Source organism: Anser anser (assembly GCF_964211835.1).
Source record: "Anser anser genome assembly, chromosome: 15".
In the NCBI taxonomy this organism is placed as follows: domain Eukaryota; kingdom Metazoa; phylum Chordata; class Aves; order Anseriformes; family Anatidae; genus Anser; species Anser anser.
The window spans coordinates 11886769-11910591 of NC_139736.1; the positions used below are offsets into that span (position 1 = coordinate 11886769).

The window sequence follows — 23823 nt, forward strand, 5'->3', positions numbered from 1 at the left end:
TACAGACACACCAGTCACTGGGAACAGCATGCTAAATTCAGCACGCTACACTTCATGTTGGTGGGTTATCCACAAAAGAACTTGTTGAAATTTCCAACAAGCCACTTGAGCATTTCATCCCAAACTCAACACCCCATGTCCCTTTTATCTATTTATTTTGAACTCAGGAGGGACTGGTGCAAGCTTCCATCCAAAACACAACAGCTGGTCCAAAAACACAAGAGCTTCTCCCTTCAGGTTTGCTCCCTATTTCAAAGACCAGCATGTTTCTCTTTTCAGAATTGAATTTTCACCCAGTGCCCCTTTTCCTGTCTCTTGTCACACCTGAATTTCAAAAAAGATTCAGAAGTCTTAATTTTGAAGGTTGTTATGGTGTGGCACTTCTTCCTGGCACTGCTGCTCCACCTCATCATTCAACCATGTATGTCTCTCAAAGGCTGTCATGGAGGCTCTGAGCCTTCTCAGCAGCCAGCAGACCGTGACCATCACACCCACAGCTCCTCGGGAGCACGGGCTGGGCTGAGGCACTCGAATTACCTACAGGTTCCTTAATCTGGCAACAGGTGAGCAATTTTCATCCAATTCTGAAGCGGTACAGCCTGACCAAGTAACAGCATACTGGAAAAAAGAATGAAGTTGTTTCCTAAATGGTTTTGTTTAAAAATATATCAAGTATCACGAATGCCTTAACCACTTTGCAGAAAGCATTATCAAATGGCTTTAAAATTGAACATGACCATGGGCTAACAAGCTTTCTATGTTCCTAGAACGATAGCTAGTAGATTTAACCATAGCAGAAGTCAGTTAATGGTGATAATAAAAATCAAATATCTCAAACGTCAAAAATAAAGAAAATACTCCCCACTTGATCTTGCTAATAAACCAGCAGGACCGAATCACATGCTTAGCTCCTAGGGTTAAAGCAGAAGACAAAAATCTCAGAAAAGAAGCCTGTCTTTTCGAAAAGAGATGGGAGGTTATCTGACCTACCCCATGCGTTCAAGTCAATATCATAAACTTAATTCTCTACTGCAGACACTCGCACAAGCGCCGTGCGTTTGTGGCCAGCCACGATGAATAATGCATTAACGCACTTTCAGCAAACACCGAAACAAGCAGAAGTACTTTCTGTTTTCATACTGAGTTGATAATGACATTTTTTACAAAAAGCCTATAATTCTCAGTCAAGTACGGGATTTCACAATATATGACAGATAAAATAAACTAATACCAAAAATGGCTGAGCAAGTTACAGCATTTTCATACAAAAATCATCTGCTACTTAATGTTTTCAGCATCTTTCCTCACCGTTTTAGTTACATACCCACTTCATGACCTGAAACACGCCTTTTATTGATATCCATACTGCAATGAGATTTGCAATCAAATTAAATGCAGACATAGTGGAGGAGAGGAGGAAATACAATCCCTTTCATGGATTGATTACTGTTGCATTCTCCTTCCTGACCTTCCTTAACAGACCTTGTCCACTAGAACATCCGTTCAAGCCCAAAAGGTGAAAGTAATCCTTTTCATGCAATATGGCCACTTTTTCCCTTTGGAACAAAAATATTTCAGCTTGCCTACAATTTTGCCCCTCCTACTTAGTCTCTTTTGCAGAGTTGGAGTCATCTCCTCCCACACTGACACTGTTTACAGCTTTGTATTTAAAACAGTTGGCATGTAAGTCATGATTCTTCTGCAAATTATCACTCCAGACCCTACCAGCAAGCTGCAGGCTTTAAAAGAAAAACACTGTATAAAAGAAACCCACTCCTTTTCAGAAACTGTGCATGATCTGTGATTAAACTGCACATCTGTTCTTTGTGAGGATTTTTAAAATATATTCTAATTTTTTATTATTATTTTTTTTAATATCGTAAGACCTGTTCTAGCATGGCTGGCAAATCACAGATTTCCTGAATGCTTGACCCAACCCTCTCGGTCCGCAGTCTGCCATAACAGACTACCCAGAGGGAAAAAGGCTGGAGCACATCCACACTTGAGAGCGTGCTGCAGAGCTTGGAGTACTTGCACCTAGCCCTGCTGTGAGAAGCAACAGCACCTTGCACTCCTATACTGCAACTACGGCAAAGGAGCATTTTTTTAACTAGGCACTGAGCCTTCATATGATTGCTTTATCACTGTGCTGTACACTTTCTGACGTATTTTCGGGCATACGTTATATGGATACTTATCAGACCGCAGGGGAAGCTGAGTTTGGGGCTGTTCAAAATTCACTCCAGCATCAATCTGTTTTGGGCAATCAGGCACACTATTTCCAAGGTGTCGTCTGGCCACTTGCAAAATCCCTCAGGAGACCTCCAGTGCTCGTGGTGATGAATAGAAACAGGTACCTATAAGCATAAACTCGATGCAGCAGCTTTAGCACCACTGTAGATAGGGTGTCTGAGAAGGCTGAAACTAAGCCGGCACTTGTCCTAGATGCTCTTCTGAAGCAGCTTCCCTTCTTGGACAGTCAGTGTGAGCCTCTCCTTCAGTTATCTGGATAGCCATGTTCGCACTTCTGTGCGGTGAAGAACAGTGTAAGCATTTAAACAGCAATTAACACCCAGCCAGGATGGCCCCAGACCAGAGGCAGAGAGACGATGAGCAGCAAACAAAGCGCGGGCCAGCAGCATGTCCGAACGTGGCACGCTAGCTGTTTAGGAAGTGATGCACACTTCTGCTGAGTAAGTCACCCTCCTGTTTCAGAAAACACGTAGAGAAGTAAGTGCCTACCTACATGACAGCAGATCAATGTTAGAACCACAGAATCATTCAGGTTAGAAAAGCCCTCCAAGATCATCTGGTCCAACCATCCCCCTACCACCAATGTCACCCACTAAACCATGCCCCTAAGCACCACGTCCAACCTCTTCTTGAACACCCCCAGGGATGGTGACTCCACCACCTCCCTGGGCAACCCATCCCAATGCCTGACTGCTCTTTCTCAGAAGAAATGTCTTCTCATTTCCAACCGAAACCTCCCCTGGTGCAACTTGAGGCCATGTCCCCTAGTCCTATCACTAGTTACCTGTGAGAAGAGGCTGACCCCCAGCTCCCCGCACCTTCCCTTCAGGTTTTGGCAGACAGGGCCACATTGTGTAAACACTCCCCCTCACCTAGCGCTCGGCAGCCTCACCCCGCACACGGTGAACGGGCACACGCCGGATTTCTCACCCCGCTCCCTGGGCGGCCACTTTAGGCACACGAAGGCTCACTGCGCAACGCAGCAGCGTTTGGAAAAGCAGCACAGCCCAGTTTGTCCCTACACCATCCCTCCGGTCTGTGAGCATTCCCCCAGTGGAGACAAATGGAAGGGGAGGTAAAAGGAGAGGTAAAAACCCAAGAGCTTGTAGCAGCTGCCCGCAGACCCCACAAACAGGACTCCCCCCCCCCCCCCACACACAACCCAGAGGGCAAGCCAATCCTTAACAACAGACTATATTTTGGTCTTGGGTCACTTGAACAAGCACCACAAGTTGCTACGTAACACACGTTAGCAGATCCCAGCTGCAGTCAGGTCAGCACTGTACCTTGCTGTAGTTTTGCTGCCCTCCAGTTAAAGCTTACTTTGCTGTCCCAGAACCACAGAACAGTCGAGGTTCCGAGGTGGGAGGGACCTCCGGAGACCATCTAGCCCAACCTAACCCACCAGGTTAACAAGGCATACTCGCTTTCTCTCTTCACTACTAGAAACAGATAAGCTCCTACCCCTTACTGCCTCAGCAGTACCTCTGTGTGGCCTCGCGCCGGGCAGCACAGACTTGTTTACACAGGCATCCACTGACCGCCCTGCGCTGTGTTCTCCTACGTTTTTTGTGAGTCCCTTCATTGAAAGACGAGAGAGAGCTGGCAAGCTGGTGCCTGAGGGATGCCAAATATGCCATCCCGTTCTTACTTACACAGCAGTAGGAATATAGAAAGGTGTCACCAACAACTTGAGACCAGCCAAACCTCACACTGCATATTTTGGGAAGGACAATGATGGCTTTGCTACCTTCTGTAGTTATACAGCCCCAGCTTGCTCTATAAGGAGATCGCTTAACTTTGGTCTGTATCTGCAGACCAGCCTTCCAGCTTATCACACTGCGATCAAGTGTTTTTACTCCAAAACTAAAACCAAGCACAGATGCAGGGTAGAGGTGCCTGAACCATGCTCTCCTGATCCAGACGGAGTGCCATGAAAGTCACTTGCTGTCAGCTCTACCAGCTAAATATAAAGAGCTCTTTCCAGGACTAAATACACTAAGTCTAAGGACAGCGACCTGCAGACAGCCACCCACGGGCCTGGCATTAGTGCCCAGCTCAGGCAACCCAACACGAGGAACTCACAGCACAAATGAAAACAGAGAATAGACATCTGTTGTTTGGGAAATCTGTTCTGAGCTGGAAGATTGAGAGTAACAGCAAAGCTTCAAAGTAATACACATTGTTTCACAGATTTCCTTGTCAAGAGTTCTCGTGAGAGGTGTGAACATAACAAAATGTCATCATTTCTCTAAGCTGTTTCTCCATACAAATCGTTGCCCTCTGGGTTTCTAGAGCAAGCAGATAAAACACAGTCTTGTAGCCTACCAAAGCGCTTTCTCCTACCACTCAAACAATCCTGCTGTCTTTCCGTGGAGATGTCTGTTATATGCTCATATAAAAAGGTTCACAGGTGCACAGCATGAGAGATAGGGGAAAGACAGAAGCAGGCTACAGCAAACAGAAAATCATAAAAGTTATAGTAGCTGCAGGAGGCATAGATTCTTTCTCCCCAATAAAATCAAGACTATTAAAAAAGCAGTGTTGACCTCTTAGTCACGAAATACAAATATTAAGAAAATCATTTATCTGAAACCACCTTTAAAAAACATTCACCTTACTTTAGAGATTGCTTGTCAATTGGACTAGGCATTTTACCTTAGGTTTTTCCACGTGTTTGAGAGTCTTTGTCAAGTCGCTGGCGTTCTCAGACGATGATGCTGCCTGTATCCTGGCTCCATCTCCAGCCTCCAAACCAGGAAGCAGGGCTTGTGAACAGCTGCACTGCGGTTCCTTCACCTTCTGACCGGAGATCAGATAGGTCTTCAAACCTAGAGGAGAGACATAAACATTGAGAACTGCAGAAAGACAAAAATAACACTCCTTTGGACTTCTCAGATATGAAATACAGTAGCTAGCAAAGCGCTATCAAAGCTCAAGAGCACAGCACAAAAGGAGAAGCATCTGGGAACAACCACCAGGAATATAAGGACGCTCTGGGTGAAGTAGTGGCGATCAGGATTGCCTGACACCTGCTGTCCCAGATTCAAGAGACTACTCGAACCCACAGCAGCAGCCATGCCTGACATGTACTTTATTCCATTTTCACTCACGTACTTTTGAAAAAAGAGCTAAGACTTTAGGCATTCATTTCCAAGCTGTAATTTGAGATTGGACATTAACTCTTTGCTTCTGGAAAAGATTTACAGCCTGTTTCTCAATGATGTCTGGACTGATATTCTACCTCTGAAAACCACCCTGTCTTCCTCCACTTGCATTCTCCATTTCTCACAGAGCTGTTGTGAAGCTCGCTTAATGCGGGTAGCACATTGCAAAAGGAAATGGCGTTTAAGTGCTAGAAATTCTGATGGGTTTTCATAGTCAACGCAGACTTCACATTTCTAAAGAACAAACTCAATCTCTCATACGCCCACACGCACTCTCTGCAACTGTTGCATGAAGTGAAGCATAATTGGAAGCCAGATCCTGTATTAAAGGCCAGGCTGGTAAATACCGTGTTGTATCAAGCAGATCCGTACCAAAAATCTGTTCAAAAAATACGGATCTGAGTTTGGTTCAGAATATTCCTTATTTCACTTCCTCGATACTTTGCATTACAATATTCTGTGCTATTCCTAGGCACAAAGACAGAGAAGGAGCTGCTCACCACACTCCTTCCTGAATTGAAATGAGACAGTTTTATTGCTGCTCTGGGGGAAATCTCCCACCTGGCACGGGCAGGCACTGCCACGCTCCGAGAAGCGCGGGAGGACCAGCTCCCGAAACGGGCAGTGCTCCTTATTTTGGGGTCCCAGGCTGTTGCCCCATGCGATTCTGAAGCCAATCCCTCCCTGCCTGGCCTTGGAGGAGACGCTCCTGTGCTGGCTCGTGGGTCCTGCATCTGGGTCAGCAAATCTCCTGGCTTTAGATGCCCAACACCGCTCATACACAAGATGATCTACTGCGTCTGGTTGCCTCCTTCTATAGGACAAAAGCCGGACACAAACACTCCAAGCTCCAGCCCTTGGAAGACAGCATGTTTCTGTTCAAGTAACAGCTGACGTTATGATAAAGGTCATTCTCTTGCAACTTTCTTTGGAAAGATTCTATAAACGTTTTTCTGCCTTTGACACGTAATACAGACAGGGCTTTGTCTGTAAGCTTTCCAATACAAATAAGTTAGACATACTAATAGCAGTTTTTCAGCTTCTCTGTTTACTTCCCCAGTACCTCACACTGCTCAGCACTTGCCCAGCCTGTGCAGAAACCCGCGTTCGCATGGGCCCCGTGCCCGAGGTGCTGCATGGGACCCGACCTTCATTTTACATCGGTTACAGCAGCCCTTGGATCCTACTTGGCGGCAGCGCTTCGTAAAACCCCGGGCTGCTGCTGCTGGCTTCCAGATGTTGGGCTGTCTCTAAACCTTACGCTGATGGGGGTTGTCATGTAAAGAATTCACCACAATCAGCTTACAATTGTATGTTTACTGGGTAAAAGCTAGAGCATTAAGTTTTCTACTTCTATTTTTAAATGCTACCTTAAAGCAACAGGATTATTTTGCCACTATGATTCCCTTTTCTTTCCTTTTTTTAAGCACATGCATTTTCTTTGTTCCTTTATACTTTTAAGGAGGCATTCTTTAATGCTTTTCTCCTGTTTTACTGTGTTGCACGGAAGAATTACTTTGTCAACGCATCACACAGAAGTAAAATCATCGCTGGTTTGAGCTCCACACCAAGAAAAAAGCGCCAAGGCCACGGGGCTGCCACAACAGAGACCTGCTCTGGGGGAGCAGCCCTGCGCTGCTCTGCCCCACAGGTGGCCGGCGCCGGGCTCCAAGCTGGCCGAGGGGGCACCGGGTGACCACAGAGCCTCCCTCACTCCCTCCTCGTGCTCCCCAGCCCCACCATGCTCACCAAACACGCAGCACTACTCGAGAGGTGTCCCCGGCATTCAGACAGTGGCAGGGCTCCTCCGAGCACTCTGGGCTAACAAATGTTACTTACTTGAAGGACTGGTGTTTCAGGAAAGTAAATAAGTGAAAAAGGTTATTTTTTGAGAATTAGGAGGTTTAGAAACCTTTATTGAACTTTACTAATATTACCTACCTAATACTTGGTCATTAAATAGTTCTTACAATAGGGAAACTGCATGCTTTGGTATTGCTTGCAATTCTGTGACACTTCCTGAAGCAACTCCTGGTAAGTCTGAAGTGTATTGATATAAAAAAGGGCTATTAATTCAGCAGAACTCTATTGATGCAATAAAACGTATCACACAAGAGGCGTAATTTTCCTTCTTTTACATACCCAGTGAGCTCTTCCAGCCACACTGTCATCTTCCATACAAACAGGGTGCAGCAGGAAGAACATTCGCATCACCGTGCAGCAGGTTTACATCAATTAGGTAACTCAACAGTATGAAACAAATAAGCCAGCAACGAAGGAGCAGCTATTTTCTGTGAGATACAGCAAATAGTGCAAGTTTTGGGGTGTGCTGCTGCATGACAATTCATCTCACAACATTACAGTGAAGAAAGTGCTATGAAATGCCAGTAACAGAGATAAAGCTTGTCCTTCTTTCCCCTCCTGCCAGTCTCCTTTTTACAATAATTCCCTTCCCCCAGATTTATTCCAAAGAAATACTGAAAAATAACACAATCTTAAGCTGCCTGATAGCGAGTATGTGCTCTGGCAGGCTTTACCCTGCAGCACGTCTCTGCTTTTTCCAGAGATGGCTCCTGGAAGCACAGACCGGGAGGGAGCTGGCTCATTCCTTCACGGGGACGTATTACATCTGACCGGGGGCACAGCGTCCACCATCTGATTTATTCAGTATTTTCTGCCCAGGAGAAAATGAGCAACATCGTGCGTCTCTGAACAACACAAACCATTTCCTTCACTCATCTTCAGCTTCTGGGAATCTGACAGTGCTATAAAGAGTAACAGCTCCTGTGCACCGAGCCAAGCCATTTACTGCTGGAGTTCGACCATTTTGAACGTTGCCACGGCAGCGTTTGTGGAAGTGCATTTTTGACAAAGTAGTTAACAGGTGAGATCTGCACAGAACTACGGTGGGTTTACGACTGCTGCTAACGTTGAATTTTGGAAGCGTTAAGAAATGGCTGCGTTTTGCTCCTTTCTTCTGCTAGCTTTGCTCTCCTTTTTATCGGTGGCCCTCCTCTAAAGCTATGAAGACAGAAACCCACTCCCAGTACCAAAACACCACACCTAACAACAGCAAAACACCTCCAAGCTCACGAACAAAATTATGAGGAAGGCTGTGCATAAACATCTCTGTCTTGTTAACCTGCTTTTGGTAGCATGAAATAAAACGCCCCCGGGGGAGCAGAGGGAGAGGCAGCCCAGCAGTAGGCCGCTGCCGCGCGGCCTCCCCACACCCCTGCCCTAGGCTCTGCTGCGGGCAACGGGCCCAGGAGCCGGCGGGACCTGGCCTGCTGGCACGGGGAGGGGCAAGAGGACGTCCCGGTCACTTCAATTCCTTCGCTTCATTCCTTCATTGGGCCTGACGTGCACGGTGGCACGGGCACTGCTCCATGCCTCTGTGAAGAGGGGATGTCTTCTCTTACAGAAGGCCTCAAGAAAGCGGGGCTAATACCAACATCGGTGAGCAAATTCCTTGGTAAAATAAGATTCCTGCATCAAGTGTTGATGCTTCACCTATATGGAATCAAGGCTTCTTAGCTCTCTGATGATAGCAGACAGGAAAATTACTTTCTCTCTGGCAAGCTGTAGCATACCTCTCACCTCTCTAATCTAATGAACTTCAAATTCTTCTGAAACCCTTCTCAGGATTGATACTAATGAAGAGACGCCAAAAAATCACGGCGATATTTCAATCGTTGCCTCACTGATTCATTTAATGGAAATATAACCCCGTTCTCTGTGCACATCCCTGTTCCTCCCCCTGAATCACTTCACCTTTTTAGCTGTGCTGCTAGGAAATGGCAGTTAGCGAACAGGGCACCTTCCTTTGTGGAATAACTACTTCCCAGTAGCCCTCTTTTCTGTAAAATTAGTAACATTCCTGGTATTGGTGTAATAAAATCCAAATTACTCCAATTATGCCCCCTTTTACCAAACGGCTTTATATTAATGATTCTTTTTCATTATTCATCCTTCCGTTATTTCCCATAAATCTACACACTTTAATCATTTAATCATATTTCTTTCCAAATAAATTATTTTGTGAATTTACGCTTATTAAATAATGAGTTCTATTTTCACAACCCACTGCTTTTGCAGTCTCTTACCACCCAAAATCAGAATTCACATGAAATCTGTTCCTACCACATGAGAGAACCACCGTGACTACCCTTCCTACGCCAGAGCGCGGACATACAGCAGCACCTTTCCAGATAGAAAGTAATATTAATAACCTGCCCTAGTCTGCTGTGATGAACGGTGTTAGCTATTACCTCCCAATAATTTCATATCTCATTTTATAGAACTCTGGTACAAGTATCTCGCAGCGGTACAGGCAGCTCATCAAAAAGCTCTGCATTTCAGGGCTGGCTTTACCACCTTCCTTTGTAAGTAGCTCAGTACTCACTCACTTTCAAGGTTATGCTTCTTCACAATCAATCATCTCTTGCTTTCTCTTTTTAAAAACCACAATGCAAAGTTTTCCCCACACCCTGTCTTCTTATTTTGCCAAAAATCCAGGAGTGAGAAAACAGGTATTCAGCCCCGGCCATTCCAGGGAGAGGAAACTGAGACCGATTTTAGTTTTCCTCATATAGTAAAATATGTTGCCATACAATTTCGAGGCTCCTTACGAACCAGAGCTCGCTGCGCATTTCACTGGCGATCCAATCTGGAAATGGGCAAACGCATAATTGGAAGTCCTTTGCCTAGCTGCACAGCCAACATACCGCAAATCAACCGAGACATCTTCAAAGAGGGCCCCAGTAACCAAACTGAATGCACTGCCAAGAAATGCGCAACTTTAAACGAAAATAAGGGTTGTTACTTCTGTAATAATAGTTTTTTCCTATTTTGCAATCTTAATTTGCCAACAGATTGTTGCATTTAAGAACTAACTTCTGAGTGTTTTTCTTCTTGAAGATTCTCATAATTTCATGATTAAAGCATTTGTGCACGCTGAAACGAGAGGAGAAAAAGCTCCGAGGAAAGTCCTTAGCTGGGCAGCAGCATCTGGTAAATACAAACTGGATAATCAGAAGGCTTGTGATATCCCCACAGAACGTCTTTCAGTCGATTGAACTTTCAGAGTGGAAATGCTGTGCACTAGCAATAATTCTCCACCTCAACTTGCTGAAGTCGCTTAGGATTTTGTTTTTAGAAATTTAGGCATGTAAAGACCTCTAGGTATATTTTGAATTTCAAGGAAGCTGCCACATTGCAATCGGATCGCCCAGAGAGAAAATTGCCATTGAGCACTTCAGCAACTGGGAAAAGAAAAATTAGCAAAACGAACCAAACCAAAAAACCTCTTTCTGCTTGAGTGCCCGAAGCAACCCCGAGAGCTCGGGGCTGTGCACCGGGGCCGCAGGGCGAGCGCTCTCAACACCTTCCTGCGTGGCGCGGTGCGGGCAGGCGATCAAACATCTGCTCGCTCGTGCTGAACAAAGGAGGGCGCAGAGATTCCAAGGCAGAACCTTACAAGTTTCCTCCATGGCATCGTGCCCAGGATGGGGAGTTATTAGCCTGATCTTTAACTGCAAGAGGAGTGGCTTTTCCAGCAAGTTTACGAGATGCTCGCATAGTGGAAACAATTACCTACCCAGCCCGCCAGCTGTGCCAAGGAGTTTATCTGATTTCCTGAAGGAGCCACCAGTGGCTGTGTTTAAACAACATGAGATACGGCATCGAAATGAGAGCTGCTCGCCCTCACTCCTTGGGCAAGATCAGAAAGGAAGGAAGGAGGACCGGACCTGGTATTTTGTCCTTACGTTTAATCTCTACTCCAGCTGTTAGGCTGCATCAGCTCCCACCCCAAAAACCTACAGGCGCTTCTTTCGCTACAACATGCAGAGCCCCCAATGCCTGGGCTCTAATAAACAAGCCTACCTGGAAAAGCACTTCGAATGTATGGAGCAATATTTCCTGTGACTAAAATTAGAAAGGGAATTTATGAGCCTACTTGTTATCTTAGGACTCTGGAAAGCAGAAACAATGATAATAAGAAACAGAACTTTACAGGCTGGAAATACAAAAGAAACTCCCCCCCCCTCCCCCAAGAAAAAAAAAGAAAAAAAAGAAAAACCCAAACCTATCTTCATAATCTCAGAAGAAGGATTGCAAGGAGCCAGAGAAACCAGAGGCATCTTCTGTATTATGGAAAACCACTGTTTTTCTTATGCCTCCTTTGTTTAGCAAAACGCTTGCTTTTGATCAGCTAACAGACAACAGTGGGCTTGGAATATGCTGATCAACAACATGTGTGTAATTTTGGTGTTCGACATCTGCCAGCGGGGAGCCGGGAGCCCTGCACCCAAAGCCACGGTACGCAATTGGAGCTGTGCTGCAGGCACAAGGCTGCAGCCGGCCGGCCTCCCTCGAGCCTCACAGCTTCCTCCTACCTGCGTGAGGAACAGGAAAACGAAGCACAGAGCGGGGGAAAGAATCCTGTGCAGATCCAGCGAGGGCGAACGGCTCGAACCACTGATCCAGCTGCAACAGCTGCCTCAGGAGTGTGTTTACGGACCTGTTCATAAACTGTCCCTGCCCAGGCTTTAGGGCTGCCTTCATTTATTGTCTGCTCCACTGCTTTGGTGCCAGCGTGCCACTGACCACGGTCTGGAAACGAAGGGCAGATGGGCCCATTCCTGGGCAGCTCCCTTGGTTTCTGGCTCAGTTTTATTCCCTTCGGCACACAGTCTGATGCCTTGAGAGGAAAGAAGGGCTTTGGTTCAAAGGGTAATCTTGGGATTTTTCAGTCCTGCCCTGGGAACTGGGTGCTCCATGCGGGAAGCCGAAGGTCCAGCCAATTCACTACCGCGCTGCAGATACCAGATGATCCCTGTCCTAAGGATTCCTCACAAAACTTAAGGGAGATACAGCATTCCTACACATAAGGCAAAAAGAGGGCCCAATTCCAGATGTAGGTCATTTGGGAGCAAAGATGCTACCTGGCTTGTACCTGCACTATTCAATCTCTGTAATACCTCTGTGAAAACAAATTCCGTGATTCAACTACGTGTGTTCATAAGCACCTGCTATGTTATTGGCATTATTTTTCACACTTATTGGCTATCCCTTTGCCCTCTGCGTTAATTTCAATGGCTGGGAAGGAACGAGCGTGGCAGAGATGATGGCATTTTGGATCCAAAGAGCTGCCAAAACGAGAGTCTACCAAGCACACAGGAGCTCAGCTTCTTCAGGGGGTTGAAACGTCTTCAAAAATTACCATACTCCTACAGCCCAATCTGTTTTCTGAAAATATAACTAAAGACTAAGGAAGCAGGAATTGAATCTAAGAAAGCAGCCCGCTTGGAAACCCAGCAAGTTCAAAAACACATGGCTAAGGCAACATCCAACCCCTGCTTCTGCCTAGCACTCCATGTAACAAAGGCAGGACCTTGTCCGGGGAGCCAGGAGCCCCCACGTACCGCCCTTGCACTACATCGTGGCTGGCAGGCAGCAAGCTGCGGGGAGCCTCCGAGCGCTCCCTCGCAGCCCCCTGCAGCCAAGCTGTCGGTCTGGCATCTGCAAACGTCCCCTGTGCCTCTGCCCGTGCAGGGAGCCCTGCCGCTCCCCACCGCCCGAGGAGTGCCACGATCCCTCAGGGATACGCAGCATCCACTTCCCAAACGTCCCTTTGTTTCATAATTAAGTACACTAAAATGGTTTCTAACCTAAAGCTGCATTGTGCTGGGGAGGGACGCAAGTGATCAGACGGCTGCAGAGAGGCCACCTCCAAGGCAAGGACCTCAGGCAACCCGTTTTAACAACAGCTTCATAAAGCAGAGATCTGTGGAGAGGCAAGGATTTCTCGAGTAAATTCCAGCCCTCTAGACGGGATAATTACGCACAACCACAGGCATGCCAGAGCTGTCTCAAGCTCTACGTTCCCTCCTGCCCACCTCACGCTGGCGTACCTCGGGGCCGTGGGACAGCCGCACCGGCCCTGCATGGCAGACAGGATTTCCTAAGATGAACAGAGAGGGGTCCAAGCAAAAGTTTTGTCAGCTCCAGGCTCTCAGGGATGGGAACTGATTTCTTTTAAACTAAAAGGCATGGCCTGACTGAAAGCAATTAGAAGTTTATAGAAATTCCACCCTGGAAAACTGCACTCAGGACCAGAAATTTCACCTATCCTTTTGATCGATATTTTAGAAATGAAACATAGCAAGCGTGCACGATGCACAAAAGGATTCCAGTACAAAACAATAGTCTGATGCAACCGGAGTCTGCTCGGGCACTCAGTAACAAAGTGAGCTATTGTGGCCCTTGGTACTGACATATTTTTAATAGGATCCAGACAAGAGCACGCACCAATTTAAACAAGACTTTAGCAGTCTATTTTGTTACGCTGCTGCAATCTCTGTGTGTTGACAGGACTACAATCAGGCAAATTCCTTCCCTCTTGCATAACGCAGGTAGTCTGGGCTCGATGTGCTAAATCAGCATTTTATTTAAAGCAGGGCAATCCTACAGGCTAATTACGCCCTCACTAAGAGCCATGCGACTTCACCACTCTCCGTGGACTTTCAGACAAGGAAGCCTAAACCAAATAAGAATTGCAAGCAGACCTGCTAGGAGCTGGTGGGTTCTGCATGTGTGACTTGGTTTAAAAAAAAAAAAAATTTAAAAGGTAAAGGGAAAAAAAAACAGATGCATTACTGTCAACAGCATTTTTCAATCTTTTTCCAAGCAATTGATAAAATAATACTGAACACATGTTAAGTACCAACACTTTTGCTTAGGTTAAAATGAAGAGAGATCATCTTGGGCATCCAGTGATGCATACAGGAGAGCTCTAACTCAAAAGTTCCTAAATATCCATCACGTATTGGTCAGAAAGACCCTTCTCATTTCACCTTTCCTCAATATTGGGTATCTACAGCCGTAACGTGTCACCTCTTCCCATGACCAAAAGCACAGAGCAGCAGCGGTGGGAAGGCACAGCAGTGCTTTAGGAAAGGCAAACCCTGCCCCACGGCAGCGCACTACAAAGCTCTGCCCGCCTTGCTCCACGCTGGCTTATTCATGCTCAGGCATCTTTGGGAAGATCCCTGCACCCTGCGAGTAACCTCCAATATTTCACTGAAAAGAATGCAACGTGGAAACGTTCTGCAGACAACAAGAATGCTTTGTGAACTTTCACCAAAGTACATTTAAGGAAATTACCTTGAGTAAAAGTTCATTAACATAATTAGCCTAAGTTCATTAACTTGATTAGCCTAAGTCAGACTCAGAAAAATAAAAGATTTTTCCTTAAGGGATCAAATCAAAAGTAGTAAATTTGCATATCACAGATAATTTCTACATTAGAAATATGAGCTTTTTTTTTTTTTTTTAAATACATTTCTACACCTGGTTTCAAAGTAAAGAAGATGACCATTTTTTTCACCCATCATCAGAGCCTACCCACACAGTCTGAACAATTACTGTTGGGATCAAGCGTTTGTTCAATGCATCTTCCCATTTTATTTTTAAGACCAATGAGCCGACAGCAATCATGTACCCTCTTTCTCCCCGAGGAAGCATCCCCAGACTGCTGGCAGCGGAGGGGCCGGAACCCTGTGAGATTTTTGTCCGAGTGGGCTGCAGGGACCAGGCAAACAGGAACGGCGTCGCACTTCTAGATTCTCTCGTTTCACAATCCCACCCCCAACGCTGCACCTTGTGCAATACAAACAGGCATTTGTAATTCAAGGTAGGTTGTTATGAATAACTTACGCACCGCTTGTTTACGTGGCCAACAGTTTTAAATGGTTACTAATTCAGTAGTGAAAAATAAAACTAACGCAAATAAAACTGCTGCGAGAGGCGCTTTAAAATAACAATGGATAGTAGCTGTATAAACACAGGTAAGGTGGTGAAAATGAAATCCCTGCATGCAGCCACCGTGTAAGCATGCATCACCATACGGCTGTGCTTTTAATTTAACTGGCAAACTTCAGCCACAGGGTATATGAAGTACCTCTAGAACAGAGGAAAGATTAATTTGAGAGCCAGTGCCGAGAAGAGCTACTGTTGTGAGATTGTGAATGTTGTGTCTCCCCGAGCAGAGAGTATCGTCTTTTCAACCAGCTTATTTCCCTTCCTTAACTAAGAGATACTAACAAGCCCTCCCCAAAATAAAGAATTTGAAAGCTGCAAAACAAAGTTAAAAAGAAAAGGAAATTGTTCCAGAGCTATGTTTATTCACACAGTCAAAACCTTTCCGAAATCCCTTCTATTCCTTCCCGCATAACATCAGGACAACCAGAGACTGCCCAAAGGGTAGGCTTGTTAGAGCCCTCAGCAAGAAAACCAAGCCTGCTGAGAATCCACTTTGATCCTCCGAGCACGGCAAGCACCTGTACTCAGAGAAGTCCACAAAGCCGAACAGCAGTATGGTGATGTCTCCCTGGACATTCCCTGCTGCCCTCCCCAGTCTCGCCGCTTCCCGGTGGAGTTTCATCCCTTACCACAAGACGAGGATGTGCGAGGCGGGCAGGACGACCCCCTCCTGGCTCTGGGGACAGAGAACAAACCTGCTGTCGCGTGAGAAGCTGCCGAGTGTCTTCAGGCTGTCGTCAAAGCTTGCCATGTACGGGAGCCATGCACTCGGGCCAGGACAGATCCAAGCCAGTGCAGGTTTCTTGTACACAGACTTGAAACCATGTTACCTCTGCTCTTGTGCATTCATCACAAATGCTTATCACTATCCCATTTAGCAACTTGTACTTCACAACATAATGTAGCATGATCCAAATCATAATTTAGATGAAAGATGTCTAGAAAACGTAGCACATGTAGCAAATTCTTTCATCCAAACACACCTGGTCCAAACACACCTGATTAAATTTAGCTTGAGATTTGTCACTGGTTACTCAATGAACTCTCTTGATTATCATTACATCTCATCACTAAATCTACCCATTGTGAATGATGCTAAAAATAAAGTAATACAGTCAAATGCTCATTCTCCAAATACAAGTGCTGACCGTTTCCTTCGGCTTGTCACTGTTTGAAATGAGCGCGCCCTCAAGTCTCTGCCCACTACTGATGCTCACATCAATCTTAATACCAAAAAATACCACCACTACTGGCTGACAGATAAGTAGAAGGCTTCCAAGTGGCACAAAATGGGTGAAATTAGCACTTCTGTTGTTCCGAGGTTTGGATATTTCACCAGTCTGCATTTGGACCAAGCCTGGCGGCCTGCTTCACATCACAGCCAGCTCCACCGGCTGCTCATGCCCCGTATCACCCAAAGGATGGTGGTTTCATCCTTTGCAAAAACATTCTCAGACTTCGTGCTAATAATTAGCTGATTACATTTCAAACTTCCTTCAGGCTAGAAGTTATTACTGGGGAGTACAGGAATGCGTCTGGAATGCAAAAACAACGGGGGTGAAAATCAGTGGGCTCTGAGCTGGTATAAATAGATAGCTTGCTACGGAAACTCGTCGCCTCTCAAAAAGCAAAACCACAAGAAAGTGGCCCACTATCTCCCCTAGCTAATCTACTGGTGAACCGATTTAGTCTCCTAGCCCTTACGAAGAAGCATCTCTGCAAAAAATTCCATATAAACAATGTTTGTGCTACACTGGCACGCAAGGTAGCTAACTACCCCAGATAAACCCTTGAAAAACTGGTGTAAGAGAGAAAATCCAAAATAAGCCGAATACTTCACATTTTGTAAAGAAAGATATATACGCCTATTCGGAGTGATTCAATAAAGTTAAGGCAAGCTAAACCTGACCTTTGTGCATCACATCACATTCAGGAATCTTTTCTAGATAAAACTAAGGGCTTGCAATAAGCAGTATACACAACTCCAGAGCATGTTCTTTGATGGTACCCTTGCCCTCCTGACATTCAATCATGCTCTTATTCTTATTTTGCAAGGTTAGCTTGGTTCAAGACTTAAGCGATTGCTTTTACCGTATTCAAAAATTCTGATGTGATTTCATACGAAACAAGCGTTCCATAAAAGTAAGCCATGACTTGAACAAGATGAATATTCAGCTAAATTAACATTTTAATTATTATTTTCATGCAGAAGCTTTCTTCATAGTTGCATGCTACTACATAACAGGCTTACTGACAGAAAGCTTCTGTTACAAAAGCCTATTTTAGTGCACGTAAATTCCTGCGTCGCCCTCCCTCCCTGTAGATCCTGGCACCTGCAAGCAGAGTGTTGAACACGAGCTCTGCACACGCGGCACGAAGTCTGTTCTCTTCTTCCAACCCCTCTGCGCGGGCAACGACAGCAGACACCAAGCAAGCAGCCCTGCCAGGTGCCTGTGCAAAGAGCCCCGGGGTCGGGGGGGATCGGGGGGGAGCAGCCCCCGGCTGGATTTCTGGCAGCTCTGAGCCAGTGCTGTGCTACTGAATCACCCGCCCGACGGAGTCGTTCCTGATTTATTTGAAGATCCAGGCATTCAAAAACAAAATTCCTCAATGAAGAGTGAGGTATTTTGTGGGATTACTCTCTCCCTGAGGTTAGGGATCAGGGCTTCTGAGAAACATGATGAATCACAGTGGTTTAGCTTACTCATCTTAAAAAGCTTTTTTTTTTTTTTTAACTGATAACAAGCAATTCTTTTTTTTTATTTTTTTTTATTTTTTTTTCCAAATATATCTAATCTAAGAAACACTATGAGCTTGTTTGAACAAGAAGGAGAGTATGCTTTTCATTACCTTCACACTTATATATACCATTTTATGTAAAGGGACAATTTTATAAGTGACCACTGACACTTTTTAGCATCTCCCTGAGATAAGCAGTCTGATCTCTTGTTTTAGAAGCAGATGCATGTCCAGAGTACAGCAAGGCAGCTGCAAAACTCACAGAGGTGCATGGGAAGGTTCAAAACAGAAAAAACGATGGTAGTAAATCTCCCTTTAGTTTGCACGTCTTCCTTCAAGGAAACTGAAATTAAAGAACTGACGTTGTGAAATTAAAGACACCAATATCATAAAATGATTTTAAACAGAGTACATGGCATCCAGGTTAGTATGTAGGATGCTTGGGACATATATCCCCCATCTCTGCCTATCTCTGGCATTAAAACCTCAATCACACAGGCCTATGCCTCAGTTTTCACCTCATTTTTGTCTACAGTGAGATCTCTACACTTTGTTGGCATTTTACCTTCCTCCTGGGTGGATTTCTGACTGCACTTCTTCCCATCTATTTGTTCCTGCACACTCTTATTTCTTAACCAGCAATATGAAAATTATGGAAGAACTTGATGTCAAAATAAAAGAGTCTCTTCTCAAACCATTAAACCTATCAAGCTTTGTTAAACTTGTTCAATCAAAGTTTAATCACTGAAAAGTTAAAAGTAGACAAATACTTTGAAAAAATAAATCATTTTTAATACACAGGAAGGCATGTCAGTGCCTGGGCAGCGTGTAGAGGAGAGAGATTTTTCTCCCCTAAAAAGCATCATCGTAGGATGTCTTAGAAATACCAGGAAAATCAGGACTCTAAATATATTAAGATGTATGCGAGCATCCAGCTATGCATTGCTAATGTAGCAGTCTTCCACTGGAGCTTATATAACCATCATCTCTTCGGCAGCAAAACCTGAAGTCACGCCGAAACGTGCAAGAGAAAGCTACTTGCACCACGCAGCTGCCTGTTTCTGAAGCAGATCTCATGGCCCCCCCAGCACGGAGCTGCGATCCCCGCAGGACAGAGGAGCCCCGCGGGTGGTGTGTGTGGCCCCACACGTGATGTGCTGCTCACCACGCTTCCCCGGGCTGCAAGACCCTCAAACAAGGCTTCAGAACAAACAGCATCGCCTTGCACAGCACCGAGTCCAACCTTAGACAAACTTTTGGCGCTACCCCATCAATTGATGCCTTTTTTTCCCTGCTGCCTAGTCCAAAAAAGAACATTTTAATTTCTCATTGATCCAGGCCGCTGGTATTTCATGCCAGAGTTCACTTGGGAAACGGGAACGGGAGTATATAAACTTAGAGCTGAGAAAGGAAATACTTTTCTAATAGTTACTGGAGGGCTCCACTGAGTCATAGCCATCTACTGAAGGTATTACACAACAACTGGATGTCCTGTTTGTAGAATATGAAGGATATATAGAATATGGAGATCAAATAGTGTTTTGTTTAAAAGAATTTCTTATCTGAAGCATATATATATATATATATTTATTATTACATATTTTTTTTAATTCATGAAGCTGCCAGAATCTTAAGGAGCAAGCTCTGGTTTTGAAAGGAGGTGTGCTTTTCATCTTTTATGTCAGAAGCATAAAAAGTTGTTTACTTTAGAGGGAAATGGATTATTTCAAGTCTGCTCTCCCATTATCACCAAAGCACAAGCAAGGCATTTGTCTTTTCAGCTGGAGCTGCATGGTGCACACCTCCAGAGTAGCTGCTCTTTCTCTAGGAGGCAAACCAGCAAGCACAGAAGCCTGGAAAAAAACACGTTGCTGAAAAAAAAAAAAGAATTAATCTTAATCTTTTGGTGGGAAGCCTGTGTTGCTTTTAGATTGCCATTTTATCTACTAGAGGGTACAGCGAGTTCAGGAAAACATTTGCCAGCTCTAGCAGGGAACTGCTGCGAGGACCAGCACAATAGCCACGCTCTGTTCGAGACAACAAGGTGACTGCAGGAGTTCAGCCGAGGGGCCCCAAACAACATCAGAAACCAAATACGATCTCATGGAAAAAAACAGCGTCTCGGGAAGACATGCAATAGCTACTGCTCTCAAAAGCAAATAAATAAAGACACTGGGTACTGAAGTACATCTATTTTTGCTGGATGCACTAAAAACGCTATGCAGGGACGCTGGAGCCCAGCGATCCCAAAAGAGAGGAGCCTGCACTACAGCAACCGCCCTGAGAAACCGACCCTTCCGAATGCTTTAGCTCACGTCTGCTTCTCCGAGAAAACCAACTCGGAGGGGAACGTCCTCTCCCAGTCCAAACCACCGTATCCTCCCCGAACACTTTTCAACACCTTCACGTGCTGTGGGCCCCGGGAGCTCATCTCCACGTGCCCACGGCTCCTCGGGTGCCTGCAGCGCTGCTGCTGGTGCATCGCAGCCCGCCCGGCGGTCAGCGTCCCCGCACGCTGCGCTGCGGGTCGGGGCAGCGGAGAGAAATGGTTCTTGTCGTGCTCGTGGCAGCGCCGCTGAGAGCAGCCCCTCAATCACGCCTCCTGAGCAAGGAACCAGGTTGCAGGAATTACTGCACCAAAATAAATACTAAGGCAGAGTCCAAGTCCTTTCAAAACAGCTAAGATCCTCCGTGCATCTACACAGCCTGCAGGAAGGGGGCAGGAGGCTGATTTCTTCCCTCAGCCTCTCCAAAGGAAGGTTGGAGCGGGCTCCCTGCCCGCTCTGCCAAGCTATAGGGATGGTCTGGTTGGTGGAAGCTGAGAGGCAAAATACTGGAGAAAGTTTCACCGTGGAGTGCAAAAAAGGGAGACCAGAGAGGCTGTGCGGTCTCCGTCCTCAAAGTGATACCCAAACAGCTGGACAAAGGCCTGAGCTCCCACGTCTGAGCAAGAGCTTGGCCAAGGCACCTTCTGAGGCTCCTTCTAACCTCTGCTGCTCCGTGAAACCTAAGGACTGCCATATGGAAAGTTATAGGAAAAGTCTTCTTTGCTGTAAAGATCAGCTGTGTGCCTGTGCCTGCTTGGTTTAGGTTTTCATGGACCCAGCAGAGGAAGCAGAGAAATTTTCCTGATGTTCTTCAGTTTAAAAAGCCCTCTTCATGTCCCGATCTTCACCAAGAAAGGCCACACCAGGACAGCTTCCAATAGACGAACTTTCTCAGTTCAGGTAAATTTCTTGACTGACAAAAACCACGGGCGAACACCGCCCCGGAGCCACCGCCGGTTTCAGAACAGCAGCCTTACACACACGCTGCTGCCTCCTGTCAAGCTCTGGCTGCTACAAGGAACTCTGCAGGCCTGTACGTTCTCAAACAGCTTTCCCAGCTGAGATTTCAACCTGCTTCCTTCAAGGATTTATTGCTATTTCTTCAGAAAGAACACTGTTTATCATCATCCCACTCTACTCTCTGGCTGGGGAATTTCTGCCATAATCTCGCATGTCCTTGGAAAATGCAGACCACATATATCGAATTATATTTATGCACTGAAGGCTTCAAGAAACACCTTCAATGAGTTGCCTGCACGGAGCAGGTCCTTCCACGTTGCTCCTGATAGGCAGCGATTACCTGGATTTCAAGTCATGTCACTGAAATAATACAGACTTCAGATGAACTGGTTCATGTAACTCGAAGCACGAAGGTTACATGTGAAAAGCAGCGATTTAAAATGCTGAAGTAGTTATTTTTATCACGTCTCTCACTTTAATTTAAAGCAGGACAACACTACTAACAATGCTGGGTGCTAGTATTGTTGAAGAGCAACGGGAACCAATCGTTTGTTCAGGAGGAGAGCGAGCGGAAAGCCAACGAGCAATTTGGAGCCTCCTTCAACTCTGCCTGAAGCAGTTTCAACCACATCCTGGATACTCAAAACCCAAATTATCTCCAACACCTTACTCCTGCCAAATACACTAATTTTTCTCTCATCGTCTTGGAAGTCCCTAGCTCTCACATTCTCAACAACTATTCCAATACCAGTTAACACGATGAATAAAAAGTATGCAGCACATCAAATTCAAAAATCTGGGAACAGCTCTTGCAGCTCGGAATCTGCTATGCAGATTTTATTACTCTTTTTCACAGTTCGGCAGGGTGTACTTGAAGCAGCTGCCTACTTCCCAGTTCAAAAGAACATAAAGCCCTTATCTAGCACCACACTGCACGTTTCCAGGTTGAAGGAGAGTCCAGACCACAATTAAATGAAACAATATTCGGATTCTCACTCTTCATGCATACCTCCATAAAATTCCCACTAAGAGCACATATCACAGCAATATTTTGTTGGTTAAAAAAAAAAAAAAAAGTTAGGTCTTGTACTTCACTTGTTTTCCTTTAGAAATTTGTAATGCATAAGGATTTTGCAACGAAAAAAAATAACGAGGTTGAAAACCATCATGGAATGAGAAAACTGCAAACAATGAAATCATGTAAAGCCTTCATGGTAAAGTCATTTTGAATTCAGGTTTAATTGGAATATAGCAGCCTAGGAAATTATGGTTCTAAACCACAAACAAGCGAGGGAATGTTTAGTAACCCCAGGCAAAAATCCCCTGGCCTCTCCAGCAGCACAGTTCAAGCTCGAAGCTTTACGTCTATTTATAGACCTCGGGCACATATCACTACAATAGTTGATTGTGCTTTGCAGCTGTTTTGTATATCTAGAAGGGCAGGAAAGAACAGACTGCACTTTGATCATTCCCTTTTTTGGAGTATTAAAACAACAACAAAAATGCCATTAGAAAGGACTCCGTATTTTTGAACCACAAGGGTACCTGTTCCAAAAGCCACAGCTTACACTAAACATGTAGCGCAGAGCTAACATGGTCAATTGTTTACCATTATTATAAATACGGACAGCAGAAAATATTTATTCTAGAAGCATGCAAACTATTTCACCTATCATGAGAACATATGCCAAATCTAATTATAGGGGCCTCTACTCCACAAAGCATCTGTTGTTAAGTGACACACATAAAATTAAGATGCAAACTGAAAGCAACTGCACTGTAAATTAGCACACAGAATTGCTCGGGAAATAAAAGAAATGCAGCATTGGCTCAAGATATCACTGAGGGATATGAATTAACTACACACAACCTATAAAACCTGTTGGTATTAAGGCTTTCAAAATACACCTAAATGCACTGGAGCTACCGCTGCTAAAGACAGAGGAATGTATTGCTCACGAAGTGGAATCAGCGATCCCCGCGCCACAAAGCACACCAGTGCCTTGGGAGCTCTGTGGTTAGGGCAGCATCTATCAGCCACTCTTGCCAGAACAGCGGCACACACACTGCTTTATTGTCCATCATCCTGTTGTTTACCTGTTGCACTAAAAATATACCAGCCTACTATCTTACCTACGTGAGGTGCTTCCAGAACAGTTGTTAAAAACAAAAAGCCAAACAAAACCAGAACAAACGGAGTCACAGCCATGAAATGATCAGTGCGAGCAAGATACAACCGTACTATGTGCATTACTCCAGCATTCAACATCTGAAAGATGGTCTTTGCTATGGTCAAGACAATTTAATTCTTTCGGCAAAAGAAAGGAAATGAGCATCAAGCAGGCGCCTGCAAAGACCTAACTGCACCATGTCTAGCCTCCCAGAAGAACATTCCTGATCAATTTCTGATAGGATTTATGCACTTATATATATGCATTTATATAAAATATAAAATGGGATATACAAGTATGGCTTACTAAAGCTATCTGCATGAGTTTGAATAGCTCATTTCTGAACAGCCACGTGCACTGAAGGATGCGAACAGTTTAAAC

General features: G+C 45.1%; 1 protein-coding gene across 2 annotated transcripts in view; it reads right to left on the reverse strand.

The window, feature by feature from the left end:
• The window catches only part of ADCY9 (adenylate cyclase 9), an 84314-nt gene that overhangs the window by 35316 nt on the left and 25175 nt on the right, over window positions 1–23823 (reverse strand). For both annotated transcript variants that reach the window (XM_083800871.1, XM_083800870.1), the window contains exon 2: window positions 4912–5084. In XM_083800871.1, coding sequence (XP_083656997.1) covers window positions 4912–5084 — 173 coding nt within the window. The remainder of the gene's footprint in view (window positions 1–4911; window positions 5085–23823) is intronic.